The sequence below is a fragment of the Xiphophorus hellerii genome, chromosome 15 (genome assembly GCF_003331165.1).
Source record: "Xiphophorus hellerii strain 12219 chromosome 15, Xiphophorus_hellerii-4.1, whole genome shotgun sequence".
Classification (NCBI taxonomy): Eukaryota; Metazoa; Chordata; class Actinopteri; order Cyprinodontiformes; family Poeciliidae; genus Xiphophorus; species Xiphophorus hellerii.
Genome location: NC_045686.1, coordinates 6,367,186 through 6,390,382, shown reverse-complemented (window position 1 = coordinate 6,390,382; position 23,197 = coordinate 6,367,186). Strand labels below are relative to the sequence as shown.

At 40.2% G+C, this 23,197-nt stretch overlaps 1 protein-coding gene across 10 annotated transcripts in view; it reads left to right on the top strand.

The window, feature by feature from the left end:
- syne1a (spectrin repeat containing, nuclear envelope 1a) overlaps window positions 1–23,197 on the top strand; it is a 157,700-nt gene that overhangs the window by 112,928 nt on the left and 21,575 nt on the right. For 7 of the 10 annotated variants that reach the window (XM_032585847.1, XM_032585850.1, XM_032585848.1 and 4 more), the window contains 37 exons: window positions 26–208; window positions 1,300–1,443; window positions 3,320–3,550; window positions 5,264–5,407; window positions 7,036–7,149; window positions 8,212–8,373; window positions 8,683–8,877; window positions 8,974–9,147; window positions 11,390–11,581; window positions 12,079–12,210; window positions 12,314–12,414; window positions 12,746–12,896; window positions 13,574–13,702; window positions 13,824–13,997; window positions 14,110–14,325; window positions 14,407–14,508; window positions 14,584–14,703; window positions 14,778–14,978; window positions 15,064–15,237; window positions 15,337–15,468; window positions 16,166–16,362; window positions 16,787–16,919; window positions 17,022–17,204; window positions 17,316–17,465; window positions 17,558–17,734; window positions 17,826–17,981; window positions 18,063–18,218; window positions 18,309–18,479; window positions 18,558–18,691; window positions 18,772–18,976; window positions 20,235–20,417; window positions 20,528–20,674; window positions 20,787–20,941; window positions 21,802–21,949; window positions 22,184–22,278; window positions 22,361–22,595; window positions 22,748–22,999. In XM_032585847.1, the coding sequence (XP_032441738.1) occupies window positions 26–208; window positions 1,300–1,443; window positions 3,320–3,550; window positions 5,264–5,407; window positions 7,036–7,149; window positions 8,212–8,373; window positions 8,683–8,877; window positions 8,974–9,147; window positions 11,390–11,581; window positions 12,079–12,210; window positions 12,314–12,414; window positions 12,746–12,896; window positions 13,574–13,702; window positions 13,824–13,997; window positions 14,110–14,325; window positions 14,407–14,508; window positions 14,584–14,703; window positions 14,778–14,978; window positions 15,064–15,237; window positions 15,337–15,468; window positions 16,166–16,362; window positions 16,787–16,919; window positions 17,022–17,204; window positions 17,316–17,465; window positions 17,558–17,734; window positions 17,826–17,981; window positions 18,063–18,218; window positions 18,309–18,479; window positions 18,558–18,691; window positions 18,772–18,976; window positions 20,235–20,417; window positions 20,528–20,674; window positions 20,787–20,941; window positions 21,802–21,949; window positions 22,184–22,278; window positions 22,361–22,595; window positions 22,748–22,999 (6,048 nt within the window). The remainder of the gene's footprint in view (window positions 1–25; window positions 209–1,299; window positions 1,444–3,319; window positions 3,551–5,263; window positions 5,408–7,035; window positions 7,150–8,211; window positions 8,374–8,682; window positions 8,878–8,973; window positions 9,148–11,389; window positions 11,582–12,078; window positions 12,211–12,313; window positions 12,415–12,745; window positions 12,897–13,573; window positions 13,703–13,823; window positions 13,998–14,109; window positions 14,326–14,406; window positions 14,509–14,583; window positions 14,704–14,777; window positions 14,979–15,063; window positions 15,238–15,336; window positions 15,469–16,165; window positions 16,363–16,786; window positions 16,920–17,021; window positions 17,205–17,315; window positions 17,466–17,557; window positions 17,735–17,825; window positions 17,982–18,062; window positions 18,219–18,308; window positions 18,480–18,557; window positions 18,692–18,771; window positions 18,977–20,234; window positions 20,418–20,527; window positions 20,675–20,786; window positions 20,942–21,801; window positions 21,950–22,183; window positions 22,279–22,360; window positions 22,596–22,747; window positions 23,000–23,197) is intronic. The other 3 variants (XM_032585851.1, XM_032585849.1, XM_032585852.1) reach the window with 2 other exon arrangements.

Below are 23,197 nucleotides of genomic sequence, written 5' to 3'. Positions count from 1 at the left end.
TCCTACTCTCTCACTCTCTTCTAAGCTTCTCCTGGTGGATATGGAGAGCTTTAAGCAGCAGGTGGCTTCAGTACAGCAGTGTCAGAGCGCCCTCCGGCTACCTGAGGAGGTGGTGGCCAGTCTGCCCATCTGCCGCACAGCTCAGTCTCTGCAGCAAGAGGCCAGCCAACTGCAGCACACAACCATCCAGCAGTGCAACATCCTACAGGTAGAGGGCGTTTTTTTTGTTTGTTTTTTTTAACCTTTATTTCACACAAAACATTCACGGCAAAACAGAAAAAGTTAAGGCTAATAAATGAATCAATTAGTTAAAAGATTCCTCTGTTAAAACATTTACAGACAGACGAATCCGTCTCTAAATCAATAAGAACAGCCTTAGTTATATTTAGTGACAACAGCACCTTTAGGTTCACGTATTTCTGCAACTGGCCCCAAGAAGATGGAGCAGAAAACGTCTTACTTTAGGCTCAGAAAGTAATTTAATTTCATGCTGTCTGTTGATTTAAAGTTACAGTTCATATGTATTAGATAAGTGGATGTATTATTAAAAGCATTATGTAAACAATGCAGCCCAAGCCTTGTGATTTTTCTGTATCTTTAGCTGCTCGTTGCTCTAAATTCCTGTTAGTGTCTCAACAGGCCTTTTCAGGAATGTTTGTTTTCTTTTGGCCCCCATCAGGGTCATGTTTACCCTTTTGGTTGTGGACAGTTTTTTTTTTTGTCAAGCGAATAGTAGAGGCTATTTAGAAGATAATTCAAGTGCCTGTGCCATTTCATACTAAATGCATAATTTTCAACAAGAGGTGAAACCATAAATTTATAAGGGGTTTCTTATTGTTTTTATACATAACCATTGAGATAGAAACACCAACCTTACCAAAATTGGAATTTAAATTGTAAATATTAAAAATAGCAGAGTAGCTAAGATTTTTGTTATCAAATCTTGGAAATATATAAGGATATATACTTGTACCAAGCCTTGAAAAAGTATTTTATGCATTTTATCACACTACACCTCATACTTCTGTCTTTTTTATTGGAATATTTTACAGGATCAATAAAAAGTAGTACATAATTGGGAAGAAAAAGGAAAAGTATATGTTGTTTTTTACAAATAAAAATCTCAATAGTGTGGTGTGTGTTTATTTCCTGTTGTAAACCTGTTCTTCTCAAGATTCTGAAAGTAAGCACACTAAAGATTTGATATTTCAGGTTTTTACAGATGAAACAGTTTATTTATTTAAACTGCATGTCTTTATGATTTTTCAAACTAAAGCGTCATATTTTGCCCTTTAACAGGAGGCGGTGGTTCAGTATGAGCAATATGAACTGGAAGTCAGGAACCTCCAGAGATTAATCGAGGATGCTCATCGCATCATTCAGGACAGACCCGTTTCCACCAACAACATCCAGGAGCTTCAGGCTCAGATTCACCACCATGAGGTATTTCTTCATTTTTGTGCCCATTTAAGTGCTTGGAGACAGTTTTGCACATTTTTAACAAATAATAGCCTGAAAAGTGTGGCATTCGCCTCCATTTCTACTGATACTCTCTAAATAAAATTTTGTGCAACCAACTCCCTCCAGAAGTTTCCACTTTAGCAGACAATCTTCTAGTTAACAAGTCTGTTGTTTGTCTACAAATAGATTTTTTTTTTCCATTCCTCTTTGCAAAATAGCTCAAATTCTGTCAGATTACAATAGCTGCAAGCAATATTTTTCAAGACTTCCACAGATTCTTATTTTGGTTTATATTGCAGAGTTATTCTAACAGATAAATATTCTGTGATAACAGACCTGGCTGCATGTTTACAGTCTTTTCCCAGCTGGAATGTAAATCTCCGTGCTAATCTCTAGTCCTTGGCAACCTCTTAAAGGTTTTCTTCCAGGATTGACTTGCGATTGACTCTTGACTAGCTTCTCTATTCACAATGAAGAAAAACTTCCCCACATCATGATGCTGCCAAAATCATTTTTCACACTACGTTGTGTTGACTTATCACATAAAATCCAAATTAAATACTTTGAAATTAGTGGTTGTAACAGGACAAAAAGTTGAATGGTTACAAATGAACAACATTAAAGAACTCAGAGCAAAACGGGAACTTGAATCATTTTATTTATTTCCTTTACTTTTGCTACACTAACTCTAAAAAAGAGAAGTTGCATTACTGCATCTTAAATAAAACTGAGTCAGACTGGATTCAGTCATCCAGATGTTCCAATTTTAGTAATGTGAAGTTAAAAATGTAGCACTTATTATGTGACATGGAAAACTTAATTTAATGTTCTGTCAAAGCAGTTCTATCCTGTAAGGGGATTGTGAACGATGACATTCCTTTCTTATCTGATGGTTCTAGCACCCATATCTGCCTCAGTAGATGAATCTGAGCTTTTCAAACATCCTGCTTTTTGCTGCATTTTCTCTTAGCCTTGTCAAGCATGTTTGATGTTTCATGGAGAGCAAAGGTCGAGTCAGAAAATAGATCAAATCTCCTCACACTGGAAGACATTTTTATTACATTTTAACATAGCTTTCTTGCATTTGATAGATTTATATATTCCCTCTATGGTTGATAAAGAAGTTCCGCTTTTTACCTCGGTTTGACAGTATGATTATATCCAAGTTTGATCTTTAAGCTGAGCTGCAACTCTGCTGGCCCTTTCAGTCACGTGACCTGTTTATCAGTGCATTGACCATCTGTGGTGCAGAGAGAGCAGAAGGAGGAGGAGGAGAGTTGGAGGAGGAGCTGTAATTTGAGGCCCGCTCTGTCATTCTCGTCCCCTGAGCAGCCCCTCTCTCCTTGCAGCTCCCTTTTGTTAACAGGAATGCGCTCTGCCGACAGGCGGAGATGGGAAGCGGAAGGCAAAGGAAAGGGGGCGGGGAGTTTAGGAGTGAGATCACTTCCTGTTTTCTCTCCCTTGCCATTTGTGCATATGTGTACAAGAGGGAGTGTCTGAGGGATTTTGAAGTATTTCTGCGAGGGTCTCTGCCTCAACCGAACATCCTGTCGGTTCAGCTTCACTAACCGATCTGAGTCAGGAGCCTGTGTGCTGCTCTGATTGGCTCAGAGACGCAGAGAGGGGGGAAAACTGAGAGAGGCAGTTCTGTTCCCTTTGTACACTTATCCACACTGTGAAGCCGAAAGAGTCGAAGGAGAGGAGAAAATGAGTCCGGCCAAAGCAACTCTTCCTTTCATCAGGACTCTGCTGTAACCAGGAGCTCTTGATCATCTGCTGTGGGCTGAACCTCACTCTCCTGATCCTTGGAGAGGGGGGTTGGTGATGATCCGTTCTCTTCGGGGGGATGTTTTGACAGGAGCTTACCCAAAAGATCCGTGGCTACCAGGAGCAGATCGCCTCGCTCCACTCCAAGTGCAAGATGCTGACGGTGAAGGCCAAGCATGCCACCATGCTCCTGACCGTCACCGAGGTGGAGGGCCTGTCGGACGGCGTGGAGGAGCTGAGCGACGAGGAGCTGGCCGGCGTCGTGGGAAACGCCGGCTCAGCTGCCAGCAAGCAGCTTCCAGCCCACCCCTCTGTCGTTATGGTGAGTGAGAAAGCTTCTTGACGTGATACGCTCAAAGTGACGAATCTGTGAAGAAATTCCCCACTGCTCTTTGGAAAGTGTTTTTTTGTTGTTGTTTTTTTGTCCAAGATGACTACGCAGAATGCTCCTAAACTACTAGTGACTATCCTAAATTACAGTTTGGAAAGATACTTGGCTAGTAATTTGCTTCAAATTCCCTCCTTCAACTCTTCCATGGATTGAGGATGCATTATTTTAGTTTCTTCAGGCAATCTCAGACTTACTGATCAGAGTTCTGCAAATATCTGTTGCAGAACTTTTCCACCTTGGTGGAAATGCACCCCAAATAAAAATATTTTATTGTATCACGCTTACATTTCCAAGTGATAGTGACAGAGAGAGGGCAAAGGTCTACAGGCTTCTGATCATAAACATAGAGCTTTTCTTTTAGAAGGTGCACTTGGAAAGTCACTCACAAATATAAATATTTTCTCAAAGTTAACAATATCTATTTAGAAGTGTTACAATGGATTAGACTGTAGCTGCCTGTAGCAGGGGAAGATTCAGCCTTAATATCACCAAGCCTCGTCTCTACCTTCTTAGGTACCTGAACTTTTGCACAAAAAGAAACAGAAATCAAATTTTTCTTCTACAAATATTTTATTTTCTTTCTTCCTTTACCGCCATATTAGCCTGAAGCTGAGTGCCTATGCAGAAGAATATTTTTTCCTTCATAATTATTCTCCTCTGTTGTTTTTTCCTGCATGTTTCTCAGGCATTCATATTTTTTTGCTTCCTTGCCTTGCCACCGTTGTTTTGATGTATTTAGTCTCCACGGGCCAGGAAACAGGATATGACTGAATCTGAGTATTTGTGAAAGCAGTTCATGAACAGCTTTCAAGTCTGGTACTGCTGGTGACTGGAAGTGCAGTTTTACCATAAGCTTTCTTTTTTTCTCTCTCTGTCATGTGTATTTTAGAGTCATTGTATGAACCGATTGAAAAGCTTTCGTTCCGATGCAGTTTGTTGCTTTTCATTGCATCATAAAGCCAGGGCAAGACAAAAAAAACCATCCTTTGATTGTGCTGATGTCCTGAGTCAGTAGGCTGAGTTTGATATGCTTGACTCACATTTCAGCTGAAGCATGCAGGCATGCTGGTTCTAGGACAACTGCCACTGCTTTACGCTCCTTGTTAGCTACTGTAAGCTAAGCTTTAGACATTTTTCATCAAAGATAACACTAACTTATTGTTGATTGTACTTCTGCATCAAATACCATATGTGAAGGACACGTGTTTCTACAGAAAAAGAGGTTTCTGTGGTTCTGTAACTGTTACTCTGCAGTATGTGGGTGTGTGGTGTGAACAATCACTGAGTGTAAACCTGCAGCATGTGTCAGCTTCCGGACGGAGGCCATTCCTTTACCCTGTTCTGTAATTTCAGTCATTTTCACTGGGATCTGGTGTGTGCAGACATACTGCAGTGTTTTATTTCAGTACCAGTAATCTGATCATATCAGTGTGATATTTAATTATTTACTACCTTATTAATCCTTGCAAAGCCCTACCCTGTTAATTTTTATGCTTTCTCTTTATCTCCCTCCTTATTTTTACCTCTCTCCCCTGTTTTGATGTGGCTCTTTTCTGTTGTTTCCCGTCTCCCCTGTTCTCCCCCCGCATGCTTTTGTTTCATGTGTTTTTGTTTTTTGGTGTGCGGTTGCATATCTGTGGTCAGATGACAGCCGGGCGCTGCCACACACTCCTCTCCCCCGTGACAGAGGAGTCAGGGGAGGAGGGCACCAACAGCGAGGTCTCCTCTCCCCCTGCCTGCCGCTCCCCCTCTCCGGGGGCTAACGCTGCTGACATTCCTCTTAACCAGGTACTCGCAAATCCCACCCCGGTAATCCTCATCCTGCCCAGCTTCCATTACTCACCAACCACCATCTGTTTAAGATGCAACTGCAGAAACATTTGAAATCCCCATAGAATAAACACTGTGTAATTGTCAAATTTAATGGTTCATCCATCGGGGTTTATATATAAACAGGAAGTGGAGTTCAAAAAGTACTTATTATCTTACCTGGAGTAAATAACTTACCATAAATCCAGATTAGCTTGGATCTGGAAGCTAAAGCTAACTGCTTTGCTAAAGGAATCAAAACCAAATCGGACCTCTACCGTCTTTAAAAAATTACAGTTTTAAAAATAATCATAGCAGGTGATGAAAATATTATTTTATGAGGATTTAAACATTGAAATTAATGGTTATTTACAGAGAAGCTTGTGATTATTTACATCTGATGTTTTAAGCCGTGTGTCACCAGTTATTTTCCTGTGTGAAATTTGTACAGAGAATATAACAAAAAAAGTATTTTCAGTGGGAGAAACTACCTCATACGAAAAGTTAGGAAGTGTAAAAATCTATTCGATTTTTACACTTCCTAACTTATAGGATATTTTTGTTTCTTGCACTGCTGTTTCTGTTAGCTTCTGTTCTGTGTTGCAGTGTTTTAGTTGTAGAGCTTTTTGCAGTCTGATTTTATCTGGTTAGAAACTGTTTCTGAGACTGGATGTTTTGGCCTGGATGCAACACATCCTCCCTTCTGAAGGGAGGAAGGTGTTGATAATGTTTATGATACCTTTGAGATTACAGTTGTTAAAAGTCTAGACGTCTGCTCTGTCTTGCCTCCCCTCTCATTTTTTAACTTAATACTAAATAATGAAGAATGTTGTAGCAATTAGTTTGTTTTTAAACTAACTTTGGTGCTGGGTTTTAAAAATGAAGAATATAAGAACGCTTAATATTTGATTGGAAAGGAGGAGCATGATTTTTTCTGCATTCATTTTTTTTACTTTCCTCTACAACCTGACATCCATCACCAACACAGCTGGTGTTTGATTCACCTGTAGATGATCTGCTGCGTCTTTCTTTCTTTATTATATCATTTATTATATTTCTTTGGCCTAATGATTCTTTTTCGCTATCTGTGTTTTGCTGTAACAAGGCTTAGAATCAAACCTAACATGACATTAAGACTGCAGTTGTATTATTCCGTCATTAAATATGATATTCAGTTTACTGAACTGAGAGCAGAAGTGCCGATAAGGTCAATAATAAGACAGTGGGCCATTTGGAAAGTGACAGCAGGAAAGTGTCATGACTGTAACCTTATTTAATGAGCCCGTGGCAGGAAGCTGCTTAGATAACAGGAAAGACACCGACAGATTTATCTCACAGTAAGGTAGTCTTAAATTCTCACAAATACTCCCTTTGTGTTTGCATAACCATATCCACTAACCATTGACTTGTGACTCTGGTTTTGCTAAGTTTCTACCTTAACCTCCCAGGGAAATGCACAGGTCATCTTTTCAAAGCTATTTTGGGTACAAAATGTTCATTACAATCTGTTGTTGGGTGTATGTCTAGGAATATGAGGACACACTGGATACCATATGCCTTGTAGTACCACATTTAATATTTGCGCTTGTTGTGTTGTTGTGCCGTAGGGTCGGAGTGCTTTAAGCAGAGCGCCGCTCCAGGAGCTGTACGACCCGTCAATGGAGACGAGTGCTGCTAACTTGGACGACCTGCAGAGATCCTGGGAAACTCTCAAGAATGTGGTATGGGATGTCTTCAGCGTCATCTAGCTGGATAAAATCAAATATGGAAGCGGCTAATTGTCTTTTACACCACAAACCTGGAATACAGTTCAACAAATATAAAGGTGGAGCTAGGTGATGATTTAACAAGTGTTTCTGCATCGAAAAGCACAACTTTATACCCAATACTTGTAGATATTACTGTCACCATTCTAATTCAAACTTATTATTACTAATAAGTTAGTAATAATAGGTCCAGTATACAATTTATTAAAATAAAACCTCTTAGTTCTTAAATGAAATTCAATGGATTCAAATTTAGAAACCTAAACTATCAGATACTTTTATTAAGTAGTAAAAAAAAATGTATTTGGTCATAATTTCAATAGTATTGGGACTATAGAATAAATGTAACTTGAGCATTTGTGATCAGTGTTTGGTAACTTTTACTTTTTAATTAATGCATGATTCTGTGTTTCTTTGGGGTATAAATATGGCGTATCACAAAAGCCGGTTTCTTTAGACTCTTCAAATTGGGAAAGATTAGAGTCAGATATCTACTGAGATTTACAAGTTAGGAAATGGCTACAAGGAAAATGTAAACTTTACTATATCTACAGTAATAGCAATATTAAAAAGTTTAAAAACTGGAACTTGAACAAAATAGGTGAGACAAAGAGCATTATTTTTTATTTTTGCGAGTGAGCAGGATGACAAAGTAGTTAAAAAATAACAGTGAGAGAGCTGCAGCAAAGAGTCACCAAATCTACAAAAAATTACCGATAGCATTTTCTGCCAGCCTATTGACTGATTGGGAAGACTTTGGGAGAAGTAGATTTTGCTAAAATCTACTGTGACATTAAATGGAACCATGTGATGAGAAAAAGATTTGAGTTTTTCAAAAACTGAAAGTGGGTTGTCACGAGGTGTTTAATCTGGATAATAACAACAAACAACATCAAATCAACACAGAAGTGGTGACACAAAAGCAACTTCCCTCCAACTCAGTCCACAGTCTCCAATTCTTTAAGATTAGTGATTTCCTTAATCCTCATTTTTTACCTTATTTATCTCTTACCACAGATAAGTGAGAAGCAGAAAAGCCTGTATGAAGCCCTGGAGAGGCAGCAACACTATCAGGAATCCCTCCAGTCCATTTCCACCAAGATGGAGTCCATCGAAGGGGCCCTGAACGAGGGCCTGGAACCCAGCAAGACCCCTGAGAGCCAAATGGCAGCCCACCAGGTTAGAAAGAAATATTTGGCTCACTAGCTGAAATCCTGAAAAGCAAAATACAGTGCAGAAATTATTGTAGATGTTGTGAAAAAACAAAACAAGTCAGATGTGTGAAATCAGACTAAAGGGACTGATATTGCACTTGGTTGCACAGACTGCATGGCACCATTCTTCATTGCTATGCCAACATCACAGCTACAGCAGACAGTTTCTGTTTGAGCTGCTATTGGGCAGTTCTCTCCCTGCTTTCTCACTGTCTTCATTCCCTTCAATTCAATCCCATCAGATTCTCACATTTCTCTGTCGCCATCTGCGCAGGCTCTTATGGATGAGATCCTGATGCTGCAGGATGAGATCGGTGAGCTGCAGGCTTGTTTCTCTGAAGAACTGGCAGACAACGACGGCGATGGGAAGGCTGGGGACCAAATGGCGCTGCGCTCCACTCTAACCGTACTGGGAGAAAGGATGGCCACTATTCGCATGAAGGCATCTGGAAAACGGCAGCTCTTGGAGGTAGAAACCAGAAAATATTCTTGTCTGTGTTTGAATTTTTTCTTTGTAATATGCTCTAATCCTCACCTGGGAATCCAACATGGTTGACCTCTGTAGGAGAAACTGAGCGAGCAGCTCGAGGAGCAGCGACAGGAGCAGGCGCTGCAGCGGTACCACAGCGAGGCGGAAGAGCTGGACCACTGGCTGCTCAGCACTCGGGCAACTCTCAGCTCGGCTCTTCAGCCCCAAAATGAAGACATGGACATGGAGGAGCAGCTCATCGACTGTCAGGTCAGACTCACATTTCTGCCGTCTTCAAATCTGTACATTTTGGACAGCATTAAACAGTCTGTACTTGATTTGTTCAGGTTTCTAATTTACTGCTTTTCTTGCTCTTTCCTTCCTGAAGGGAAAAAAATAATTCAGATATATTAGGATATGCTTTCCTATGTTTATGTTCATTAGAAAGTGAACTGTAACAAACTGTTGGACTTCACTGTTCCAGAAATAACATCTTTCCATTGTTTCATTCACCTGGTATGATGCTACTGTTGCTATTTTAGTCCAGCCTAAACTGCTAAATTAGAACAACTTTCTCCAAATTAGGGCAATGTATGAGCTCTGCTGAACATTGGTCCTCTTCTTATCCATGTTTCTTTTGTAACACCTACAAATAATAGTCAATAGTCTTTAATGGTCTGATTTAATAGTATTTTTTTCTATAGTTTAGTCTTCCTTGCATTTGGTTTAAATCTGTCATTTCTACAGTTGAATTACAATCATAAATAGAAAGAAAGTAAACACATCAGAAATTTGCACAGGTGGAATGATGTTGTGTATGAAACACCAAAAATAGGTATCAGTGCAATGGTTATTGAAAGTCTATGCAAAGATTTGTGATTATTTGTTCAGTGAGGAGGATGAAGTAAAGAGAAATGTTGGATTTGGTAGCTTGGAAGTCTAACAGACCGGTTCTCTACTCGGATATTATGAAAAAAGAGCCCAGTCTCCCTTTAATTCATGTCAGTGGAGAATAGTTTTAATGCGAAAAACTGAAGTTCTGTCAGTATTTAAGCAAATGTTTAATTTTCTACTTAAGATTTGACCAGGATTGTTACTCTTTTGCTCATGGGCATCAGCAGTCCCTTTGTCTCTAACAACTGCTTTAGAGAAATACAATTTATAAACGAGTCGGGATTGTGAGAAACTGAGCAGCAGTGAAAGGAAGCAGCTGAAAGTCTACACATGATCAGTGAGTTTTTTACTTGGCTTATTTTGACAATGAACACATAAAAAGTAAAATCTGATGCAACTTTAGCATTTCTCTATCTAAAAAACTTTGTGCTCACAAACGGCAGCTAAGGTCATGCCTGTGGTGTGGCTGCTGAGCCTTTCTGTCAGAACTGCCTGCAGAGATACTGTTGTGGTGTGTGAGGAGAAAACCTTCCTCTTGCACTTTTGCAAGGTCTGTTTATGTCAAGAAAACAAATTTCTCTTTCTAATTGCCAATCTGCTGTACCATTTGAACAATCTCAGGTTATAGTGCCTTTTTAATTTTTAGAGAGCATCCAAAGGTTTTTCCAAGTGCGCCAGAAAAGTGTTAATATTGCTTTTCTACCTACTTTCTACACTTAAAATAATAATTCTGATTTCCTGGTTTTCCCTACTTTTTGAGTTTTCAAACTTTCCTCTAAAACTGTCTTGTGAATCGTTGCATGTCTTATGAAGACTGATGATGGGTACTTGTGCAAAATATTCAGAGAAATTCAGTTATTTTTCTGAAGATAGACCTTCTTTCTTTTCTCGACAGTGCTTAATCCACAAATGTTATGGTTTTGCATATTGTACATGTATAATGCATGAGACTATTGTGAGTTTTAACAAAACCAAACTGTTCTGCAGCTGAGGCAAAAGAAATAAGCATTTTGAAGTGTGTTTGTTGCAGCTGAGAAAGATTAAGCTGATTATAGCTCACAAATATCTCCTGTGGTGCTCAGTTCCAAAGATCCAAAAACGTCCGGATTAGTAGCTTCAGAATAAATCTACTTTGATGGTTTGACACTGAATATCACAAGGTAAAAGTGTAAAGAAATATGTTGGAGGGACACAGCTAAGCAATATATTTATGTAGTTATATAGCAATATACATATTTTATTGATTCTTATTGCCTAAGAATCATTCATATATGAACAACAGTCTGTTAAATTATTTCAATGATCTTGTCATGGTTTAATAGTGAAATAATTTATTCATTTTGAACTTTGAGTTCTCAGTTTTTGCTTCAGTGGTTTTCACCATGCTTCAGGACATTACATAAGACATATAAATTTATAAGCAAATATATATTTCATAGTCAAATGTCCTATTAAAATCGTGTTTACACTGTTCTAGTAATTTTAGTTTTAGGACTAATAAATGATAGACTATTGTCACATTTTCTCCGCTTGATGATTAAATCGGAGCCTTTTAAAAAACAAACAATGCCTACGCAGAGTGTTGTCATTGTCTCAACTGCAGCTCTTGTCATTCCAGAACATGCTCTTTGAGATCGAGCAGAAAGTTTCCTACCTCTCAGAGCTGTCCGTCCACAGCGAAAGCTTGCTGCTGGAGGGTCGCGCCGAAACCAAGGAAGAGGCGGAGCAGCTGACCCTCAAACTGCACACCCTCAAAGACAGCCTGCTGGAGCTGCAGCAGATGCTGCAGGACAAACAGGTTGACATACAGGTAAGATCACATATATTCTGCTTGGCCTCCTTTCCTCCTCTCACTTATGGCTTATTTCTTATGCTTTGCAGCTGTACACTGAGCTACGTCACACAGTCAATGGTCGTATTGTTGAAAAAGCTCTAAAGGTCATTCATTCTCAGACAAGGCCACTGTTTCCCTCTGTAGAACAACAGCAGCTTGTGTTTCAGTGTCACTCAAACAAAAAGATGCTAGCTCATCACATGCAAACACTAAATGCAAAGCATCAGGTCTGTTTCTCTCCTTTGTTTGAGGAAAAATAAGATTTCTTCTAAAAATCATTTCTACATGAGAATAAGGCACCCTTCTTATTCCCTAACCAGTAATTTACAGCCCAATAATAACAAAGTAATCTTTTTTGTTTGCTTTTTATTTAACTGTGCCAGTGGCATTTCTCCTGCCACTAAAATGACAGCGTTTACAATTTGAGACTGTTTTTGTGAAACGTATTTATATCTACTATCTTTTTTTTTTAGGGATCATTACAGGAGCAGGAGGACAGTGAGCCAGACTCCTCTCTGTCGCAGAGTCCAAATGTCCAGGATTGGTTGTCTCAGGCCCGCTCAACACGCTGCCAGCAGCACCACGACAATCTGCTGAGACAGAAGGTAAAGCAATCTCTCTGGATTTTATTTCACACTGATCAAGCCTCATATTTTTGAAACATCTTGATTTAATAATAGAAGTAAAATTAATACTGATATGTTTCAGGAGCTGCAGGAGCAAGTGGAAGAGCAGAGGAAGCTGCTGCAGTGTGTAGCCAGCGTCGGGGAAGAGTTACTCAGTCAGCATGAGACAACTAATGGGGACAGGTGCTGCGATTTATATCTGTATCTTTGCTGTTCTTAAACACTACAGTTAGCTGTTAGCTTAGCAATAGTTACAGCTTAACATTGTTAAGCTGTAACTATTAATAGTTGTAGTTATATGTGTGTTTAGCCACATATAACATTGATTCAATGTGTAAATCCTGGTAAAGATGTGTAAAAAGCCATAAAGCATTAACATGTACATTGTTTTAGTTGGCACCAGCCACATTTTTAAAAAGTAATTATAAGATGTTACATTATACAACAGTGTAATCTGCCTTGTCATGATGCAGAGGAGACATGTTAGTATTTTACAGAGACCTTCTTCCCACAGTGAGGAGGCTGTCCCTGGTGGAGTCCTGCTGGAGTCTGAAAGCTTTTCTCATCTGGACCAACTGAGACAAAGATGGGAGAACCTGAATAAAGATCAGAGCACAAAGCTGCAACTCTCCCTCAACACCCTGGAAAAAGACCAGCTCAGTCCGGTACGCACGTCAAGCACTGAGGGTTCCTGTTTTCTGTGGTATTTTGAAAAAAGGGAGAAAAAAAGAGGTATTAGGACCAGGCAGAAAAATTATTTTTTTCTGAAATTACAAGAATAATGTGATGTAATTAGTGGAATAAATGTACAATATTAACAGGAGAAAGTCGTAAAATTACTAGAAAGACAGTTGTTTTCATGAGAACAAAGCTTTCTTATAGTTATCAAAGTCTGACGTGACCAGCTTTCTTTGAAATTGACTCCCTCATTTACAAAATAGTTTTTCTGCTGATATTCTTTTAACTCATCAACATCAAATTATGAAGGATGTCCTGTTTGTAAATCGATACCAAATTATAACTTGCTCAACATTCCTTATTTAAATTTTTAATATGTTTTCTTGTAGGAGTTATGAATTTACTACTTCATTCTCCTAATATTAAGACTTTATTCTAGTAATATTATGACTTTATTCTAGTAATATTATGACTTTATTCTAGTAATATTATGACTTTATTCTTGTTTTATTCCGGTAATATTTTGACTTCATTGTTATACTACTTTTTTCTTGCAATATTATGACTTTATTCTCATAATTTGTTTTTTTTTTTTAACCTGGCCCTAATACTCAGTTGTAAAAAGTGACCTGTTTTTTAATTAAAACTGTGTCTCTATGTCCAGGTTCTTCACCGGTCCCGTCTGTCCAGTCCAAATGTAGTTCTGAGGAGTGAGGCTCCCACCCAGGACCCTGGGTCTCCCAGAGCGTTGTTTGAAACCTGCTGCCAAACTTTAGAAAGAATTAAAGAAGAGGTAATCCTCTAATATTTCAGCTTTTAAAAAATCTCTTTTCACTTCAAATTTCTTCAGATAATTTCTGTCTTTAATGAGAAAATAAAAGCTTTCACATAGTTTTATTTATTCTTCGACACAGGCAGCCAGTGGTGACGGTAAGCTTGCAGCATCATATGGATCAGAAAGAGTCCAGCAGGATCTGTATGCTGCAGTATCTGCAGCCTCCACCTGGTTGGATTCAGCAGAGAATCAACTGCTTTCTGGTCCCGTTCTGCTTTCTGAGGATACAGAGACTCAACTTACAAACCTGGAGGTAAATAGAAAAAAACCCCACTTTATATCCTATAGTATATTTTAGTTTGCACAGGAGACTGCAATGAAAGCATACTCTCTAAATTGAGGGATTTTTTTTTATTTCTGTTCAGACTCTCAGCAAGCAGCTAAAAGAGATAACAAGACAGGTGAACCAGAGCAGAGATCTGCTGGGAGGAGGAGTCGGCCGGCTGTGTGGAGGAGAAGAGCGGGCCCTGATGGAGGACACATTGGAGGGCCTCCAGGAGCGGATGGGCCTGCTGGACTCTGCTCTTGAACAGCATTGTGAAGGCATGAGAGACGCGCTGCAGGAGCACTCTACTTTCCAGGTCTGTAGCAACGTAAAACTGGAATGCATCTTTTATGCTTATTGCTAATCTTACTTTTTTTTTGTATTTTGTGTTTTTCAGAATGAGCTAAGAATTATGTTCACAGCTCTGACTGAAAGTAAACATCACTTACTACAAAAGATGGTTGGAAAAACAGACAGACCTGCATCCAAACAGTTAGAGGTACATTCTGATCTACTAATAAAAAAGGACAAGAAAAGAGGACAGTATGATTTTAATGTCTTGTGTATCTTGCAGACATTGTCTGAGGTGGAGGACAGCCTCAGAGAGCTTGAGCAGAAAGTGACAGAGCTGAGGAGCAAAGCAGAAGGACTCAGATCAGAACAAACCTCCAACCAGGAGCTGCTAAAACTACAAGTAAACCTTAGTCTATGGTTTTTATTCTACCTGCACCGTTTTTTACGCTTTAACACCCTGGTGTGTTTTTTAAGGATGCCTATGAGGAGCTGGTGCTCATGGTGGGCTCCAGGCGCAGCAGCCTGAACCACAGCCTGTCTCTGAAGGCTCAGTATGAAGCTGCGCTCCGTGATCTCACCGACCTGATCGACACCGCTCAGGACAAGATGGCTGCCGACCAGAAGATGACCGTCGCTTCTGTCAGCAAGGTCCAGATGTTGCTCGACAAACACAAAGTAAGGAGAAAACATGTTTCAAACTGATTGTTTTTTTTTTGTTGTTTTTTGAGCAGATTTTAAAACATTTTCTTCTTGGATGCAGGAGTTTTTTCAGGGACTGGAGTGCCACATGATCCTCACCCAGACACTTTATGGAAAAGTCTCCGGTCTGGTTGCACAGAGGGAAAGCCAAGCCCTGGAGGACACCATGACTTTAGCTCACAATGTGCTGAAACAAGCACACAGGAGGGGAGTGGAGCTAGAGGGCATTTTGGAGGTGAGAGAGATTTTTAGAAGCAGCTACGCCTTTAGGATGCGTAACTGTAAAGATGTCATAAAATATCTTTCTGGCTTTTCTCCTATGTCCATATTGTAGTCCTGGAGCAGACTCATGGAAGATTATAAAGCTTTGTGCAGACAGTTGGAGGCGGTAGAATGTAGCATCCCCACTGTGGGTCTTGTTGAGGAGACGGAGGAGAGGCTTCTTGAGAGAATCAGTCTCTATCAGGTAAGCTCGTTTTATACACAATAACACAAACATTCGCAATGTTAAAACTAAATATGATTCTTTAGAGAGAAGTTTACAACCTGTGGCTCTTCAGACCTTACAAAGTATCTCTTAATAATAACTGTAGCTAAAGTGATAAAGAGAATGCTAATATTTGAAAATATAGATATTATAACATAGCAGTTGTAGCAGTTTTCTCATTTTTAACGGAATAATTGCATTCCAAAACATGAATGACACTAAAAGTTACAGTAATATTCTTTGGATCTATTTTTCTTGTCATTACACTGCAAAACTCAAAATCTTACGAAGAATTTTTGATCTAGTGCTAATATTTAAGTACAATTTAAAGACAAACTAACTTACAAGTAATTTTTCAGAAATGTAGTAGCTTGCTTGCTAATAATTTCATAATATTGATTAAAAAAAAACAATACCTTGCCGAAAAGTTACTTGTACGTTAGTTTAGTCAAGTGTTCGAAGATATTCTTACTAGAAAAACCAGACAAAAAAATACCAGGTAAGATTTTCTGTTTTTGTAGTGTAGGTTGGAAACTTTCTGCTTTTAAAAATAGATTTTTGACCAATATCAACATTGTATGGTATAGATGAACATCTATCAGTCTTTAGATCAAAAATGATCCCTGGTGTAGGAGAATCTAATAGTTATTTAATTGACTTGTTTACTGGTTCGTAGCGTCTGAAGGCGAGCCTCACAGAGCATCAGCCCCAACTGTACCAGGTTCTGGAGGAGGGAAAGAGGCTTCTCCTGTCCGTCAGCTGCTCAGACCTGGAGAACCAGCTCACACAGCTGGGCGAACACTGGCTCTCCTCCACCACAAAAGTCAGCAAAGAACTGCATCGACTCGACTCGACGCTCAAGCACTGGAGCAGGTCTGGATCTGTTGTCACAGATTTTTATTCCTTTGGTTTTATAGTAAGCCATTGAAATGTTTCAAGTTTTGTCACTTTACCACACAAACTTCATTGTATTTTACTGGATTTTATGTGACACAAACACAAAGTAATGCAGAATTGTGGTATTAAACATTAAGCACCCAAGAGTTTTCAAGAAGATAAGAAACCTGAAGAGTGTGGCATGCATTTGTATCCAACTTCCCTGAGTCATTTTTGTGTAGAACCACTTTTAGCTGGATTTACAGCTGAAAGCTTTTTTCCATCCACATTTGGGCACCAGTATGTAATCGTTTATCTAGTACCAACCCAAATATTTGGAGCTGTAACATGCAAAGTTCAAGGTATCCATATAAACGTGATGAATGTTCCCTTACGTCCTGTTTTTATTTTTACATTAAAGGTACCAGAGTGAATCAGCAGAGCTGAGGCACTGGCTGCAGTCTGCCCTCGACAGGCTGGAGTTCTGGACAACCCAGTCGGTGACGGTCCCTCAGGAGCTGGAGACGGTCAGAGACCACCTCTCTGCCTTCCTGGTCAGTTAGGTTCTCACATCAACACCAAAAATACAGAGCTCGTTCTGGTTCGTTTAATTAATCTGTTTGAGCTCCGTTTTGGATATTTCTCAACTCTTGCAGGAGTTTTCAAAAGAGGTGGATGCCAAGTCGTCGTTGCGGTCGTCCGTGCTGAGCACAGGAAACCAGCTTCTGCGGCTGAAAAGAGTCGATACTGCTGGCCTGAGGACGGCCATGGGCCAGGTGGACACCCAGTGGGCTGAGCTGCTCACTCGTATCCCGGTAGTGCAAGAGAAACTGCATCAGGTCTGAGAATAGTTTGTGGGTTGATTTCTATACATATTCCAAGTTAATTACACGTTCTTTTATTTATTTATTTTTTTGCACTCCTATCAACTTTCACCTTTTGTCTTTTAGTTGCAAATGGAAAAGCTTGCATCAAGACACGCTATCACAGAACTGATGAGCTGGATCACCCTGATGGAGACCATCATAGAGGAAGATCAGGACAAGATAATGGGAGCTGTCGGTTCAGACATGGTCCAGAACTTCTTACAGAAGTACAAGGTACAAAGAGCAACCTGTATTCCTGCCTTCAGTGCTTAAACTGGTTTAGTTCTTTTATCACAATCTCATGATGTCTCATCTTTATCTTGCAGGGTTTTGGAATAGATCTGACCTGTAAGCAGCTGACTGTCGACTTTGTAAACCAGTCGGTGTTGCAGATCAGCAGTCAGGATGTGGAAGGGAAGCGCAGTGACAAGACAGACTTTGCTGAGAAGTTGGGAGCTATGAACAGACGATGGCAGATACTGCAGGGACTCATCGCTGAAAAGGTAGAGCAACGTTTTTGAATGAGAAGATTATACTGATCTGGACCTGATATGTCATCTCTAAGTTGTGAAATGCTTTTGGATTGTGTTTTAGATTCAGATATTGGAAGGACTTTTGGAAAGTTGGTTAGAGCATGAGAATGGAGTTCAGGCTTTGAAAACCTGGCTCACGCTTCAGGAGGAGAAGTTAAAGAAGAAACCGCGGATAGAGGATGTAGCATCGGTGCAGAACGCACTCAAAGACTGTCAGGTTGGTGCACTATGCTTCTATTATAGCAAATCTAATGTACGTTTAAAAGGATTCATTTTAGAAACTGATCATTGTAAACAGGAGTGGGAGCAATTAGTGAAAGAAAAAGAGAAGGATGTAGAGAAAGCGGAGGAAAGAGGAAACGCTCTGATACAGGATAAGAAAGGAGACGCCTGTTCCGTTGTGAAGGAAACCCTTAAAGGACTGAACCAGACCTGGGCTCATTTGGACCACATGGTGAGCTTCTTTTATATCATTTTGTCTCATGTGGTAATTTTCTTAATTTTACCACACATATATAAATTTTGTCAATTTTTTTTATACCAGATTAGTGAGATAAAGGTGAATTTGCGGTCAGTTCTGGAGCAGTGGATTCTGTACCGGCGAGCTTCAGAAGAGATTAATGGTTATCTGATGGAGGGAAGATACTCTGTGTCCAGGCTGCACCTCCTTAATGGGTCTTTAGAGGCAGTGCAGCAGCAGGTGGAAAGTCTAGAGGTGAGGATGGCAGAAATTTCACTGCTCTTTTTGAGTCACCTCTGTTTAAAATAATCTTTTTCTATGTCTGCGTCACAGAATTTGCAAGAGGAGATGGATAAACAGGAGAGCAGTTTGAGAAAGTTTGGCTCCATAACGCACCAGCTGCTGACCGAGAGTCACCCATCTGTGGCTGAAACGCTCAACAGAGCCCTCCAGGATGTTAATTCCAGGTAGTAATTAGAAATATCTACGTGGATCATTGTAAGGCTAAACCATAGTTGACATCAAGAACTTTTATTCTCTGTTTAAGGTGGAATCATCTACTTGAGGAGATCTCCGAGCAGCTGAGGAGCAGCAAGTCCTTGCTGGGTCTGTGGCAGCGCTACAGGTCAGCGTACAGTCAGTGTGTCAAGGCAGTCCAGAAACAGGAAGAACGTGCAGATCGGCTGCTGAGGAGCGCCACCGACAGAGAAATCACAGAGGAGGAGAGCAGCGCCTGGATAAAGGACTGCAACGTAAGTCAGGCAACAACAATATACAATCCAAGTTACAGCTGGACAAACACAAAAGGACGCTTGGTGTCAAAAATGCATTGATTGGTGTGCATTTGATTTCAGCTCTCTTTACTCTGATGCTCCTAAATAAACTCAAGTATCTTACAGATGTGTTTAATTTAACCTAAGTATTAATCCAGCTGTTCCACGCAGGCCTCAAGGCTTTGTTAGAGGAAATTAGTGAGTGATGGGGAAAGTTAACATGTCGTTGAAAGGGTTCTGGTTAGTTGAAATAAAAGAAAAAATTGAACTACTGGAAAAGTAACACTGCACAACTGTAAACACACCACACCCAGCATAAAACACAGTGGTGGTACCATCATGCTGTGGGAATACAAGACTGTGGTGGATGTTTCCATTCGAGCGTTTCTAAATATACAACCAGAGATATTTCCCAAAAGTCCGACAGCAAAAGGAAGTTCTACCATATATTAAATCAGGAGGCTTGAAAACTAATTCATGCCACACTTTTCAAATTTTTGTTTGTAAAAACAACAGAAACCATTCATCAGTTCCCTCCCACTTCTCAACAATGCACTTTTGTTGGTCTGTAACATAAGTTTGTCATATAAAACACTGAACGCATGCTGGTAATGTAGCAAAATGTGAAAAAGTTTCAGGTGTATAAAAAGAGTTTTGCAAAGAAATCAAAGTGTGAGACAAAGACATTTTTCTCTTGCTCACTCGCTCCTCTGTAAGGAATCGGCATTGCGCTCGTCGAAGTCTTGTCGGCTCCCTGCTGCTCTGCACAAAGATTCTACTCCTGCAAATGAAAACCAAATTGCGGCCTGTTCTTTTGCACCGCTTGAATATAAACTCTCTGCCCAGTCGGCACAAAAGCCCTTTCAGAGTGAAGCCTCAAAGAGACAGACAAACCTGTGATTTACACTACAGGGACCCTGAGCGTCATGCTGGGTGTGTCGGGGTGTAATGTCACAGTCTTAATTGTTTGAGCAGACTGTCTGAGAGTGGATCACTGATGCAGACCGTTGCTAGACAAAGTGGCAAAAAATTTAATGCTGTTGCAGCGGCTTTTTAAAACTGTCTCTTTGCTGTTTACCAAAATTCGACAGAATATATCATTGTATGTGCTTTTTTGACATACTTAACTTAAAAATATATATATATTTGAGTTGTGACATGCTTTTCCCACCAAATTCTTGGAAGCTTACACATTAAAACACTGTCAGTCTTTTATTTTCTAATTATTTTATGGCAGGATTGCCTCAAAGACCAAGACTCGGTGCATCAGTCCCTCCAGCAGCTGCAGGCATTAGAGGAGCAGCTGAAGAGCCAAGTCGACGCCTCCTCCTCTGCATCGCTCAAATCTGACCATCTGCAGCTCGCTCATCGCCTGGCAGCGCTAGAGCACGCCCTCAACAGGCAGCAAGAAGTACTGCAGGTCAGTTAGCAGGGATTGTCTGGGGAATTTATTGACCCCTGATATGTGGGGGTGGGTTAAAAATCTGCGATCTTATTGTTTTTATTCACCATGTGTTGGTCTGTTCATAGTGCGACTCCCAAGCCTGCGAGGGCTTCAGGGAGCAGCTGGACGCATTGATATGTAAGGCGAAAGAGGCGGAGGAGGTGCTGAAGGAGTCTGACCCAGTCGGTTCACCGGACCTCACTGTGGTGCAGACATGCATAGAAAGGCTCAAGGTACAAACACTCCTGTCATAGCTAGAATTTATTCAGTATTTGTCTATTTTGTTATGTTATTATTTATTCAGTTTTTTTTTGTTTTTTTTTAAATGAACAATGCTTTTCATAGGCACAGCTCCTGAAGCTGAGCAGCCTGTCTCCAGACCTGGAGCGTCTCAATGAGTTGGTGTACCGACTACCAGTCAGTGACAGAGATGTTAAACGGGTTCAGAATCTCAATAGAACCTGGACCGCTCACTCTGCTCACCTCACAGAGAGGTTCAGGTAACCAAAACATTTGATGTCACATTAGTTTTCTTTAGATTTAGAAACATTAAAATTTTTTATACTTCAGCCAAAGATCAGGTTTTCATGTTTCTTTGAGCTTTGTGACTTTTCTGTTGCACTTTTACTGCTTTTTTGTCCTTTACCAGACATGTTTTTTTATTTATTTATTTATTTACTTACCTAACTTTGACTTGGCAGTCATTAAGACATGCAAAACAGACCAGACGGCCAATAACTCGGGTCATGTTTCAGGTATTTGCTTTATATTAGGCCTATGAGAGAAATATCCTTTATTGTCCGTCAGATAGGAAATTAATGTGTAACAGCAAAGTGAAAAGCAAATAGAAGCATTCAGATTCACATAAAGGTACAAATTAGAATAAGTTGTAGGCTACAGATGACATTTTTATGCTTTGTATTTCTTCTCTTGTCCTCCACTTTCCCTATTTTGCTCTTTGTGATGGCTGTGTTCTTCTTTTACTTGATGATTTGTTTTGTTTTATTTTTTTATATGGTATGGACACTTTTTTGTCTCAAAATAAAGATTTTCTTACTTGTTTAAAACAGACACTGCATAATATGCTCTCAATGTTAGATGCCAGAAGTGAACATAAAATCAGTTTTTTTTTTAAACTAGGCATTAAAGCCAAATTTTTTAAGATTTCAAAAAACATCCAACGAACCATTGATGTAGACCACGATAAATGTTTACGGTTTACAAAAGTTGACCGAATCTAAGTAGAGATAAATGAGAGATGGTTTAACGCTTGGTACTATAATTCCCAACAAATTCACAAACTGGTCAAATAAACTGATAATTTTAATTTAAGTATGTTTGTTCTTTCTGTTGTCTCCAGTAAACTCCAGTCGGTGTTGCTACAGCAGCAGAGTTTCCTCCAGAAATGTGAAGCCTGGATGGATTTCCTCTCTCAGACTGAGCAGAAACTGGCTGCAGAGATTTCAGGAAACTACCAGAGTCTGTTGGAGCAGCAGAGAGACCACGAAGTTAGACATTTCTCCTGAATCTGTTTTCTTCAATGTTTTTCTATGTTTGGCTCTTATCACTAGCAGCATGATAAAAATCAATATACAATTTAAAAGTCAAAGTTGAAAACTGTGTGCATCATTTCTCCTCCCAATATATTTTTAAAACATTCAAGGTGTATAAATACTTTTAGAAGCTGCTGTATGTGTGTATGTATTGTGTGCAGTACTTCAACAATATTCATGAACTTGCAGTTGTTCCAGGCAGAGATGTTTAGCAGACAGCAGATCCTTTACTCCATCATCAGCGACGGCCATCGGCTGCTGGACTTGGGTCAAGTGGATGACAGGTCGATGCCACAAGCACTCAGTAATTTTCCACTCATGGAATAAAATCTCACATTACAGTTGTCACTCTTCGTCCTGAAACAGTGACGACTTTAGCGTGAAACTGGCTCTGCTGAGCAACCAGTGGCAGTGTGTGGTGCGGCGGGCTCAGCAGCGGAGAGGCATCATCGACAGTCTGGTGCGACAGTGGCAGAACTACCAGGAGATGTCAGAGAAGCTGCGGCGGTGGCTGCAGGAAGTGACTCGCGATCCAGACGTACATCAGTCAGGAGAACCGGTGGCCCTGCAGGAGGCCCGAAGCCTCCTGGGTCAGATACAAGTACGTCACTGACTGAAGTTGTACTACATTGTTTCAAACGTCTACAGCATTTTGCGTCTTTGAAATACAACAGAAAAGTGCCGTAAATGAACTCCACAGAGAAATGCAGATCAGATCTAAACCCTAAGTCTTTATCTTGTCTCCAACCTTAGAGTCCCTTAGTAAACCTGAACCTGCTCTGCCCTCTGTCTCTGTCCCCGCTCCTCCAGCTCAGGGAGCGAGTGCTTCAGAGGCAGCAAGGCGTCTACATCCTGACGGTGGAGGCCGGCAGGAGCCTGCTGCTGTCGGCTGACGTCAGGGCGGAGTCCACTCTGCAGACGGAGCTCATGGAGATCCACGACAGGTGGAAGCATTCTCACGACCGCCTAAATGAGCAGAAGAAGGAGCTGCATGCCTTGCTTAAGGTCTGGATTCACAAATTAAAACAGTGATGCTTCATTTTGCTTGATAATATGTTTATAGAATATTTGAAAAGATATGCTGTGATACCAAATACCAGTTGTACAGGTTACGCAGTCGCAGATGTTGCGAGCTGATCGGTGTATCCAACAAGCTTCAGTGAATCAGTTTATTCACCCGATTTAACAAATTTTATCATTATT